This window comes from Cyclopterus lumpus, chromosome 23, assembly GCF_009769545.1.
Source record: "Cyclopterus lumpus isolate fCycLum1 chromosome 23, fCycLum1.pri, whole genome shotgun sequence".
NCBI lineage: Eukaryota > Metazoa > Chordata > Actinopteri > Perciformes > Cyclopteridae > Cyclopterus > Cyclopterus lumpus.
This window is the reverse complement of record NC_046988.1, coordinates 14,233,296-14,246,864: the sequence shown is the minus strand read 5'-3', so window position 1 is coordinate 14,246,864 and position 13,569 is coordinate 14,233,296. Positions and strand designations below refer to the sequence as shown.

Genomic DNA, 13,569 nt, shown 5'->3' with positions numbered 1-13,569 from the left:
AAAAAAAAAAAACGATTGATCTTAAAAATGGAGATTGTGTTTTTTTTTAATTTTTTTAAAAAGCCAGCGTGCAGCCGTTAACCCCGAGACAGAAACCCTCCCATAGCCTCTACTTCTCCTCCTCCTCCTCCTCCTCCTCCTCCTCCTCCTCCTCCCCCCCCGTTGGTAACACAGCACCGAGTACAGAGTGTGAACGATTAAATAATAAAAGATGCACGAGAAGAGAGAAAAAACCCGTTTGTGAGACTTCAAAGGACTTCTGCTGCCGGCTGTCAGCACCCTGAAGACCTTCAGGAGACTAAATATAAAGAAGCCGGTTCCTCCCTTTGTTTTGTTTTTTTGTTGTTTTATGTGCGTTACGTCAGCCGGCAGCAACACAACCGTCTGATCTGTTGATTCTTTCTTCTTTTTAAATATAAGCCCACAGGTGTAATTGTCAGAAAATACAAAAGGCAATCACAACGTTCACATGTTCAGCTTCTTTTGAACGTCTTCTTTCGGTCCCATAAACCCTCGTGAGCTTCTCGGTCTTGTGGTTGTAAGACTCAATATCTTTGAACCCATTGTTCACTATTTTTCTGATATTTAAGGGTTCGCCAAAAGTCCTAAACATGAAAACTATAACCGTCGTTGAAGGATTTACCTGCAGGGCGAACCGATCGATGAAAAAACTAACCACGACTTCCATTCACGTCTGCAACGAGGTGGTGAAAGTTGCATTATTTGCACCGAAGACGTTGCGCAACGCGTTGCTCAGCGATGGCCGACTAATTCTCTTTTAGGAAAATGTACAAATTCCTGTCATCTCTTCGTTAACGTGGTTCTTATTGGACCGCGGGCCCCCCCAAAAAAATAAAAATATGATAAACTAAAACTAAAACTTCTCTTTATTGACATTGAATCTAAAAGAAGGAGACCAAGAATCTTAGAAAAACACAATGCGGCCCACAGGGGAAGCTGTGAGGAGCTCAGAGAAGGAAACACACACACACACACACACACATACATCCTCTTTCCTCCAGATCAAAACACACACACACACACACATCCTCTTTCCTCCAGATCAAAACACACACACACACACACACACACACACACACAGACACACAAGTTCTGGAAGAAATCTTTCTCTTTGAAATCTAATGATAGCAAGAGAGAAAGCTATTTGGTGCATTAATTATACACCACAACCATCACACACACACACACTTTAGGCTAATGTGAACAACCCCGAGACCTTTATGCACCCTCCATATCGATGTATAAATAAAGCAAGTCCACTACAGCCCCTCAACCTAAACAAATCAATAACCTCACTGATATTAATCTCACACAAAGACGCACACACACACATAAACACCTCCCAAAAAAGATCCCGTGAAGGGGAAGGTATTTGTGTATTCACAACATCAAGTCTTCTTCTGTAGATCTCCTACAGGGAGTGTTGCATTCTGGGTTGTTTGTCGCCTTTTGTGAACGAGGTATTACAGTTGAATCTGTTTCAGTGCTTCTTCCAGCCTCTCTCCTCCTCCTCCTCCTCTTCTTCCTCTTCCTTTACAAACGCTAGACTTTCCAGCTCCTGTCTGGGAACAAATGACTAATGCTGAATGCTTTCACAGCAACTGCCACTCAGGTGTTCCTCTTCAAGGCTCCTCTACCTGCACCCGGACCGCCCGCTCAGCAATATGTTCCCATAAAGTAATTATAATCATAATAAAGTGCGTTGAGAAATCTCTCTTGCGTGTTTACTTGTGTACCTGTGTGTGTGTTTACAAGCAGACTGCAGGGCACCACAGAGACGTGGGCGGCGACTCTATTTTGGGTGTCGGATGGCAAAAATAAATACATAAAAATGGATCTGAGAGACTCCCCGACAATTAAGTCGAAAATACAGAAGTATCAAAAGGCCATTTTAAAAGCAATTTAATGTGAATTGCACGGCAATAAGGACGTAAGTGCACCTTCATTTAAACCTGCCCCCTCTTTGTTTGTTTGTTGACATGTTGTTCAACATGTGGGAGGAATAATAAGTGACACAAGCACGTCCATCCATGCACACACACACACACACACACACACACACACACACACACATTTAAATCCTTGATGCAAACCGGTAAAGCAACAACCTCCCACTTTTTTTCTATTTGCATATCCATATGAAAACAGAGCACATATTTCATATATCTCTAGCTGCAGGTTGCTGGGTGATGATGCCACACAAAAGAAACAATAATAATAGTCTTCTATGCGCAGTGTCAACGTGACTTTAAACACGACGGCGAGTTCACGGCCGGGTTCATCTGCGCCAAACTCCATCATACAATCTGTCAATTAAACGCCGCAACGCATGCGTCGTAGCGAAAAGAAGCCTCCGACTGGCGCACACTTTGTGTGCAAAGAGCTGCGGTGCATGTTGGGAGCACACACACGAGTCTGGAGAATAAGAAGATATGAAGAAGAAGAAGAAGAAGAAGAAGAAGAAGAAGGGAACACAACTGCAGAGGCTGGAGCAACGTTATCGGACCCGAGAGGCACGAGGAGTGTGTGCAGAAGAGGTGCGCACATGTTCACACTGGCAACAATAAATACATTAGGGAAGCAAAACGTGTCTGCTTGTCAGCCGGTTGCACGCGCACACACACACACGCACACACACATACACGAAGGAGGATTCCCAACTCTCCACTTCTTCTCCAATGGCAGTCCACTCGACGGTTCGCTCGTTTTAAAGACGTCCGGTGAACTCGCATATTTACCATTTTCTTTTCAACGGGCCCCCCGCTGGCGGAAGGGTCGCCCGGCTCCCGGTGAACTTTTCTCCGCTGCTGCCGCCGCACAACGAGCTCCGGACATAATGAAAATCTCGGGGATTCGTCACGTCTCGTTGTCCTCACGCGTAAAGTTGCCCGTTGCCCGTTGTCGTCGTCGGCGCACGTGCCATCGCTCACCCACCACCACCCCGCCGCTGATGCTTGGAAGACCCGGCCCGACGGTGTGGTTCGATGCCCCCGCCAGCCCCGCCGCGGTAATCCCTCCAAACCCGGCGAGCCAGGGAAGCACAATGTGTGATTACGCCCCGCCCACCGCTGTAAACAGAGGGAGGGGCGGCGGGGCATATCGAGGACACCCCGCCCTCCTCCGAGGAAACGCCCACATTCATGAATGTGTAACCGGAGCTCCAAATAAAAGTAGTTTTTACGAAAATATACAGTATATACTTAAAAATATATATATATACATCAAGATAAACACTTAAAGTATTTGGATTATACAATTGTTTAGTTATAAGTGAAAATACAGAAGTATCAAAAGTAAAATTCCAGTATGAAGGTACTCATTGTGCAGAATGGGCCCTTTTGTTATATAATATAATATATAATAATGTAATGTATGCATTATTATATGCATACATTACATTATTATTATTATTGACACATTGTGTAAACAATTCAGATTAATCTAATTATAACAACTTTATATATATATTTTATTAGGACAAGTAATATTTCCTTTAATCCCTTCCTTTTGAAATGTATGAACCAGATAGTCCGGTGGTTATTTGTCAACAATGACCAGCTCCTGCTACTCGTCTCTTCTCTTCAGTTGCAGGCAGACTTCTTCGATAGCTCTTTGTTTTTACGACGGATTAAAATCCCGTAATTGATGATTATTATTTTCGGCAGGTGAAGGGGTCAGACGAATCACCCAACAAAGGGTTCCAGAGTCATGAATGATTTAAGGATCACAGCCGGTCGACTCTGGTATTACTGATAAAGAAACCAATTAGCATGGTTAGCGGGCCCGTCATGTGATACGCTGGCGCTGAAGGTAATCATCCAAACAATATAAGGGGTCGCTTTGCACGGCACCGACACACTGACAGGTGTTTCATCCCCATCTCACATTCTTGTCATTCTCCAAACCCCCCTCCTCTCTTTCTCTCTCTCTCGTGCACACGTTGACCTGTCGCCCACTTTCTGATGGACGAGTCGGCCGCGTTTTAACCACCGTGACAAGCGTGTGTGCTGACAGGCCCCCCCCCCCCACACCCAGGCTGATCCAATCACATCGTCTCCATCCCAGAGATCCACGACAAAACCTTCCCGTGGTGATCAATCCTATAATAACCTGATACGCTTTCCAGTCCATTTTCCACCATGGGAATTGGTTTATTGCGTCCACGCCTTCGCGCCTGTGAGAGAGAAGTAGCAGGCAGGGAGTTAAATGTGACATTTAATTAGATCCAGTTCGGTGCTCTCTTTTGTACTTAAGCATCGATTGGCTTCGGGGAGGGTATTATTGGCTGTGTAATGGCTCGGTCACAAACTCCGGCCTGTTATGTAAACGCCATTAAGAGCAGATCCCTAATGGGCACTTCAGCACCGCGAGGCTGTCAAACAAAAGAATAAACTTAAAGACCTCTGAGACGATTCTCTTTCGCTTTGACTCACTTGCAAGACAAAAGAAAAGAATATGTCCGATTTTAGCACGTCACACACACACACACACACACACACACTCTGACGTGCCTGCGGTTACAATCTAAATGTCAGCACATTTGACGTTTTAATAAATGCAAAATCAAAATCCAATTACCTGACAAAAAAAAAAAGAGAGATGTCGCACAGCATTTTAAATCTGCGGTGCGTTGGAATCGGAATTCCAGCTACATAAAATAATTCACTCTGGTAATTACAAGACGCCATTGTCCCCCCCCCCCCCCCCCCCCCCCCCCCACCATGTTTGTGTTCTTTATGGACTTCCTGCAGCGCTTCCTGCAGCGCTTCCTGTCTCCAGCTCAGCCGGTGACCTCGGCCTGACCCCCCCCCCCCCCCGTAACACCGGAGACTTCCAGGACACCGATACTGGGCGGGGAGAGAGAGTTTAGGAGGGGCTCCGGAATGTCGAAATGTGAGGGAATCGGAATGTTCTCGAGGGGGGGGGGGAAACAATCTGCATCGGGGGTTCTGCAAGTTGTGTTCTGGTGGGTCAGAACCTTTCTGGTGGGAAATGTGGAAGAGGGGCATCAGATAATCGGAGAGCAAAAGTTCTTAAAAGCTCCACGAAAAAAAACAACATCGATGCGTTTACAGCGACTCGTTTTTTTACTGTCTCTCAGCTCGTTGTGTTTCGTAACGACGCCGCTTTTGGGATTCGCCTGAACTGTCGATCTTGTCTCTTACATCACTTCTTCTCGCCCCCACATAGCAGAGGAACACCTGTGTGATGAAATGCGCCGCAACGCAACGATTGCATTGCTTAAGAAGTTCTCCTTTAGCTGATCATTTCACACGTCCTACGTGGATATATACGCGTTCTCTCGTTGCGTTGGACTGCATACGGCAATGTGTCCAATATTCAGTCCACCTGACGTACCTACGTGGAGGATGTGCACGCCGTAGTCCACTGACGGTGAACCCGAGTTCATTTAATACGTGTGAGAAAAGTAACCCAGACGTGAATAGAAAGCGAGAGCTAAATGACAGACAGCTGTCTTAATCCTTACATCTCAGAGTCAGAGAGGAAGGGAAACTCTCCGGAGCTGCCGGTGCGTTCAGGAACGTCTCTCTCTCTCTCTCTCTCTCTCTCTCTCTCTCCGCTTCCTCATTCCTTCTCAGACAAGCTGGAGACAGACAGAGGCACAAGCTGGGACGGAGGTGAGGTCACACACACCTCGAGAGCACGTCGTGTTTTAAAAAAAAATAAATCCTGCCGTTTCTTTTTATCCATAATGCAAGTAAAAAAAAAAAAAAAAAAGAGGATGACATTAAAAATCTTGAACATTTCCTCCCGACTCGTGTTTTTCGTGTTTTAGAGACGCTCTAATGTGTTTTTCATAACTCTGCAGTCGTCAGTTGGGAACGTGCGTCTGCCTCCACATGGAAAAAAAATAATAATAATTCATAAAAGCCGCGACCTACTGCTGTAAAAACACTCTTTTCATCCCTCGACCCCATGCAGAGCGAAGGCCGAATCAATTGAAACTGGGAGACGCTTGCACACACACACACACACACACACACACACACACACGCATCCTTTAGGCTCAGTAACTGGAGCAGGGAGGTTGTGATGTATTTTTGGATGACATAATCCTCGCAGATAGAAGCCTCGGTCACCTTTCATCACCACCAGCTCTTCATCGTCTCACTTTTTTCTCTTTTTTTCTCACCTCTATACATCCCTCCCACAATGCTTCACTCCATCTATGTCAACCTGAATTAAACGTCATGTGATCCCTTCCGGATCCATCTCGGGCCTCAAAAGGGGGATTTTGTTTTGTTTCCAACTACACCCCTAAATGTTCTTTTCACTTTGTGCTCTTGACGCTGATGAGACCCACCGGGCTCACCGGGGGAGGGGGGGGGGGGGGGGGGGGGGGGGGTAACGATCCACAAAACATGTCTCCGGGAGGGATTTGTGCCGTTTGGCCGATTAATCAGCCCGAGCATCCCCACATATCACCAGGCAGGATTAATCATGGGACTCCGGCCTGTGTGGAGATGTAGACGTCAGCCCCCCCACCCCCCACACACACACCCCCCACACCCCCCCCCTCCCCCCCCCACCCTCCCTCCGGGACGTCACATCTAGTTAGCTTCAAACCGGTGATTCACTGCTTCAGGTGGCATCATTAAAACTTTCTCCTGGGAACCAGCTGTGAACACAACGACTTGAACTTGTTTGGCAAACAGTTTGAAGACGTCGAGCGGATACGGAGTCGCGTTTCTTCCCGCCGGATCAACGTAAGCGACCTTTTTTTTTGCTCGGTTTTTGGTCTCCACCCACTCCTCAGGAGACATATCCGTCTCTTCACCAGGCTATGTGCTTCAATAATGAGAGGAACAGTGGATTATGCTACTGTAGATGACTTTTAGCAAGTATAATTGGCATAACATTTTGTAATTCTTAGGTGTATCATGTTTGTTTTTTTGGGAAATGTAATTTAAAAACCGTTCACAGTGTTATTAAGCAGCAAGTGTCGCGTCGAACACATTTCTGTATGATTCATTTAATCCTGACATGAATGATTTGTGGAACTATAGTTTGTATAGTTACGTCCCTGATGCAGAGTTGTCCACTACTTCTCTCTTTGCAGCCTCTACATTAAAAGCAACTCTCTCTCTCTCTTTCCGCACAGATGAACAGACGAAGCTTCGCTCCTCCTCCTCCTTAAATCCTTTTCAGGCGCTATAAAAGCATTTCTTCAGGGAGGGATGAGGTTCCCGGCTTTCCAGACGCATCTTTTGTCCCAGCGTAGCAGGGGGAGTTAAATCAATGGGGCACTTCAATGGGCACGCAGGGAATGAAATGGGGGCTGCAGCTTCTTTCTTTCTTTCTTTTTTTGTTTTGTTTGTTTGTTGTGGTCTCTGGTGGTAAATTTAAGCTGAGTGGAAGAGCGGCTCTGCAGCAGATGGATGCTGTACCGTCGAGGTTAATCTCACGGCCGCTATTTCACGAACCCTGATGCAGTTTTATTGCAGGCATTAGCATACTATTGCACTGATGATAGTAATAAAGACAGAAATACGCTGGGGCATGTATCTGGACACGCAACAGATGGTCTTCTGAATAGGCAGAATGAGCTGAGGGAGGTTTTGGGGACCAAACTACTACAAAAACTGTATTCTATCTGCAAAATAAAGAGCCTTTTTTTACTTCAATATACTTTTAGGCCAACATTCATAAAATATATCAATAAAAGGCTACAGCTACGTGTTTAAATCCATACTTTTTGGGGAATATAAAACCACCTCGGCCCATTCTTTCACGTAAAAGGTTGAGTGTGTCGGGTTTGGCGCCATCTAGTGTCGAGGCTGCAGATTGCAACCGACTGAAAGCGTGGAAGAGAAGTCCCAAACAGCATAATGTCTAATGCGTTATGATTCAATGCCATATTTATGAAAGTGGCTTTTAGTAATCCCCTCTGAACATGTGCGACTAGAGATTAGCACTTCCTGTGGTAAGAATGAACTTCCTGTGGTAAGAAGAGTCCGTCAAAGATTAGGAGCTCTCACTTTCTACTTCTCTCTTTTTAGTTACTTACTTTCAGGTTATTGTACAATAAAGAAAACATACTTATTAATATTGCTAAAGGCTGCACATTGTGCCTGTAAACATTTTTTTTTTTTTTAAATGTCCTGTGACTGTGTCGTGTTTTCTTTTCGTTTGATTTTGAACTGTATTTTTTATTTATTTATTAATTTGTCTACTGCTGGAAGCCCCGGTACACTATATGAAAACAAATCTGTGTTAAATGAAAAGCCTCCTTGCCTTAATACAAGTTTTAAAGTTAGAAATGTTTCAGGAACATTGTTTGACCTTTTTTTACTATAAAGAAAAGATAAAACAATGCCACAGCAGATACAATACAAAAAAAACTGTTAACAGAATAATTTAAATGTAATGGCCAGCATTATAGAAATAGAAAAAATCCCTCCATATAGTAAATAATTGGATGCTCACCTTTGGCCTCAAACCAGCAGCATCACTGAGGGTGTTCACTCTACACGGTGACGTGAATTCATGCCAACGCTCATTATTTTCACACAGTTTGTGGCCCTACTGTGTGTATAACATTGTGGTTCAAGCACAAGGGCATTGTTTGTGGAAAGCTTTACGTTTAGAGCGTGCACACCCGGGTGTGTGCAGGTGCATTCGGCACCGAAAAGGCCGAAACAACCTTCTAAAAAAGGCGCTCGCACACCGAGTTCATCCTTTTCTAACGCAGGTAAAATACTACGGACACTCACATGTGACTCTGCTGAATCCCTAAAGTAAAGCTTCCAATCCAAACACCATGTCAGGATAATCTAACTAACTAATTCAAAATGTTTACAAGATGAGAAACATATTTGGGGCTCAATATGAATTCTGGATCCATGAAAACGAGCTACTTAAACAGTAAAAAAAATCACCTTCAAGAGAAGCCCACACAATAAAACTTAAATCTTACATTATTGATAATTAGATAGAGAGTTTAAATTAATGTCCTACCTGTTTTGATAAGCTATTTATTGTTTCAGTCGTAAAAAAGTTGTCAATTTTCAGTTCAAATGTGAGACTTTTCTGCTTTTTTTAGTATTTTGAGCTCAACATTTTTGGGATTTGGGACAAATGAGACATTTTTAAAGCAAATAATTATTATTTTGTTAATCTTTGGTTACTTGGATCACCAAATCTCCTTGAGAACTTCATGAAATGGCAATAAAATAAAGAAATTATGAATCTAGTAATATTTGATCTGCTCATCAAGTGTACTTTACAATTTAGATTTGATGCTACTTTATACTTCTACCCCACTGTTTTGTACATAAATTACTTTGCAGCATCAATACGTATAATACAACACTATATTAAACATTAGTCAGAAATACTGCATTCTGCATAATAAGTACTCTTTCAGTAGTTTCAGTACATTTAGTTTGATTCAACTCTTTTCCCAGAGTAGATGACAGCTTCCTGTGATTTGTAGGCGTAGAGAGAGAGAGAGAGAAGCTAAAGGATACAGGCGTGTGACATTAAAGCAAGAGGTCAAGAGGTCAACAAGGTGACATACGACAACAACATCAAATAACTCTTTAGATTAAAACGATGCAAAGTGGAAAATATCGACGCATACCATCATCTTTAAGACGCGCTTTTATTTTGAAATTCCCAAGGCCCATGTCGTCCGAGCACACCTGCCCAAAGACTCTATTTAGTATCCTATCGTGAAGAAACATGCAGGTTACGCACCCCTAATGTTGGACAGCGATGCTAGCTTTCTCCCCCGCTTCCAGTCTTTGTGCTAAGCTAAGCTAATCGGCCGCTGCTTCGTATTCGCTCGATCGTCTCATCTAACTCTCCCCCCCCAAAAAAATAATAAGCAACTTCTCTGACTCATTTAAAGCCAAACATGTGCTGCTCTTTGTCTTTGTTGGTTTAATTCAACAGCAGCTTTCAAAATAACTCTCTGAAAAACCGTCTGAACCAAAACATCGGAGCCTTCATTAAAGCCGGATTTACTCTAGCGTTGTTGCGTAAGAGCTAATAAACTAAAACGTGAAGACGAGTAAAGAAAGTAAGAAAATACGAGAAATACGAGAAATACTTTTCTTTTCCGCTGACGATGGAGAAAAAGATAAAAATCTTTATTTACAGTCCAGAGCCGTTTTTTCCTCTTCAGAGCAGGTAGCTCGAGGCTTCTGACACAGACAAGGTTATATGTTAATGAGGCACACACACATACACACACACACACACACACACACACACACACACACACACACACACACACACACTAAACTGACAGCTGGTTGGACAAAACCAGACATTTTAAATTAAAATGTCTCATTTGGTGTTTTATCAGTAGTATTAGCTTCTCATCTTTTATAATTGTATTGAGCCTAGTCCTTTTAAAGTTGCTTTATTATATATATATATATATATATATATATATATATATATATATATATATATATATATATATATATATAACAATAATATATTAAGCTCTACAAAGCCTGACAGTGAGTTTCAGCTCCGGTCTTTAACGTCACTCTTCTGGTTCACTCTCTGAAACGTCATCCATCCAACACTTGTGGAGATATTTACCTCAAAGCACTAATTAACGAAAAGCAATCAGTCGGCGACTCCCTCTTAGCAAATAATAATTACCGTGATGGAAAAACACACACACCCTATCTTTAATATTAATGTATTCATTTATTTACTTGACTTATTGCTTATTGGTGTTTGAATATTCCCATGAAACCACAAGGATTGCGTGTAAGATGTTTGTACGTGTGTCGTTTTAAATAGACAATAACGATGAATATGTAGGTGCTTCGCTTCAATGTGGGTGTTTTCAGTGAAATGCATGTATAGTGCTACAGGGTCATAAAACAATAATCGCAGCCGTGGGCAGAGAAAGGTGAAGAGAGCACGATGCACAGATGCAGGAGTTGTGCAAATGATCCAATTCGACACACGCTGTAATAAATGAACACGTAATAAGCGGTTATTTTCGTTTCGCAGATGCAAAAAGGGGAAGAAGGAGAGCGGTGGCCTTCTGAAAACACCGGGGAAGTACAGCCAACACCACTTTAACCTCCAATGAAGCGAAACCCTGAATCTAAAGGTTGGTTTCAGGGGTGTTGTGGCTCTATGAGTGAGGAGGATTCATCCTCTGGGGAACACGACAATGGATACAAGCAAGCGAGATGAACCGAGTGAGGACGGCATCATTGGCAACCGGGGGAAAAAAAGGAAATATATATATATATATATAAATATAATCACGATGTATGTGTTAGTCAGGGTATCGCAATATGACCGTATCACCCTCGTGACTTGCAAAGTGATAATATTGTATCATGGTGATCCCCACCCTTTAATAACCCCCCCCCCCCCCTCAATGTCCTCCCATTGCATCACCTCTTTCCCCCGAGATCGTGTGAGGATAAGCGAGACACCTATTAGGGAGAGTGTGTTGCACACACAGCTTAATGGGGGAATAAAAGCTTGGAGCGGAGGTCTTTGATTGCAGCGTGTCCCACACACACACACACACTGCGATGGTTACCATGGGAAACCAATGGAAGTGACCACTTAAGAGTCGGGGGAACATTTTCTCTTTTTAAGGCTCTGCAGGTACGTCTGAGCACGGAGGATTTGACGACATGTCCGGGGTGCAGGAGCTGAGAGAAGCACTGTGACTTGCTGCAGGGAGCTGAGACCTTGAGGAGGAAACGAACCAGGCGATAAAGAGAATGGCTCCTATTTCCTTGTTTGTGGTTTGTGGAGGGAAAAAAAAGAAAGGCTGTCGGCTTGACAGGAAGTAAGTACCTCATTATGCTGGAGGGGTTACATAACTTTTATGGCATTTGGCCGTGCATATACCGGCAGACTGAGACACAAGATGCATGCATGCACACAGGAAAATACGCAGAGTCAGCACATTGAGAGGGCAGGAACGGCTCAGAGGCTGTCTCTCTCTCTCTCTCTCTCTCTCTCTCTCTCTCTCTCTCTCTCTCTCTCTCTCTCTCTCTCTCTCTCTCTCTCTCTCTCTCTCTCTCTCTCTCTCTCTCTCTCTCTCTCTCTCTCTCTCTCTCTCTCTCTCTCTCTCTCTCTCTCTCTCTCTCTCTCTCTCTCTCTCTCTCTCTCTCTCTCTCTCTCTCTCTCTCTCTCTCTCTCTCTCTCTCTCTCTCTCTCTCTCTCTCTCTCTCTCTCTCTCTCTCTCTCTCTCAGCGACACAGTGCAATAACCAGACATTTCAAAAGAGCAGGCCGAGATTGGGATGGACGGATAAAGACGGGAGGAACACAAACATGACCTCCTGCCGGAGCGCTCTGAGGCGAGACAGGCGAGAAAGAGAAAGAGAAATACTTCTTTTTTTTTTAAAAGCAAGCTCTGCATGTTCTATGAGTATTGCCATACACATTCCTCAGATGTTACTCGAGCAGCAAAAGGCCAATCGGGTGCTTCACACAGAACACAGACGTGGTGAAACATGCCCGAGCTGTCACAAAAAACACACAAAAGAAAAAAATCTATACTCGCAAAACATAAAAAAAATAACATGGAAATCGATACGATAAAATCCAAATATCAACCTATCTTTATGGTTCCTGCCTTTCTAAAAACACGAGTTGTTCCTGAGTTCATGAGGGCGACGGCACGTGACTCCGTTCTGACCCCACGGACCGCATCCAACAGAAGAGAGAGCGAGGCGACAGAGTTCAGAGTTGTAAACAAGTGCAAACGCTTCTACCTCGGACACGTAGATGAGCGGGTTGGCGCTGTAGTTCTTCCTCATGCCTCCTCTTCCTCACGGCCCGAGGTCAAAGAGCATGCCACGGCAGCTTCAGGAGACCCCCCTCCTGCGACATCGGAGAGCTCTGTCTGCCTCTTTGAAGTAGTCAGGACTGCCCTGTGCGAGGGGAGGAGTGTGTGTGTGTGTGTGTGTGTGTGTGTGTGTGTGTGTGTGTGTGTGTGTGTGTGTGTGTGTGTGTGTAACCTTCTTATTGTGAAATGTTTATTTGCTTCCTGTGTAAAGGCTCGAGACCGCGGTTCCCTGTGCGCTTTTAAAAAAAAATGTTTAATCCCTATCAGCCACCCTCCACTGGCACACTTTGCCACGGTAACAACAAACCTCAACTGCCAATCAGGAGGGAGCAGACAAAAGGAGAGAGAGAGAGAGAGAGAGAGAGAGAGAGAGAGAGAGAGAGAGGGAGGGAGGAAGGAGAGATTTAAGGGAATGAATGAGTTAGTGCAGGAATCTCCAGCCAGACTCGCTCCTTCTATCTGCACAGCCAGATAATATTGTGTGTGTGTGTGTGTGTGTGCGTGTGTGTGTGTCCGAGGCTGGACTTTGCACACACACACACACACACTTGAGCTCAAAGGCGTATTTTACAAGTGGGAGGGGGGGGGCAATATTGTTTTTCTTGTCATGCGACCACCCTAAAGCTTATCTCTCTTTACCAACAAGGCCAAAAGGAATTAGGAAACGAGGCGAGGAAAGGAATCGAGGAAAGGAATCGAGGATTTACAAACTGGGAAAATCAGAAAGGTCTCGGAATA

General features: G+C 44.1%; 1 protein-coding gene across 2 annotated transcripts in view; it reads right to left on the bottom strand.

The window, feature by feature from the left end:
* Positions 1-12,958, bottom strand: part of LOC117726254 (transmembrane and coiled-coil domain protein 3-like) — a 28,837-nt gene extending 15,879 nt beyond the window's left edge. Inside the window, exon 1 of one of the 2 annotated variants that reach the window (XM_034526427.1) lies at positions 12,758-12,958. In XM_034526427.1, the coding sequence (XP_034382318.1) occupies positions 12,758-12,802 (45 nt within the window). In that variant the 5' untranslated portion in view covers positions 12,803-12,958. Of the gene's footprint in view, positions 1-2,759; positions 3,082-12,757 lie in introns of those variants that run through there. The other variant, XM_034526428.1, reaches the window with a different exon arrangement.
* Between the last annotated feature and the right edge of the window lie 611 nt (positions 12,959-13,569).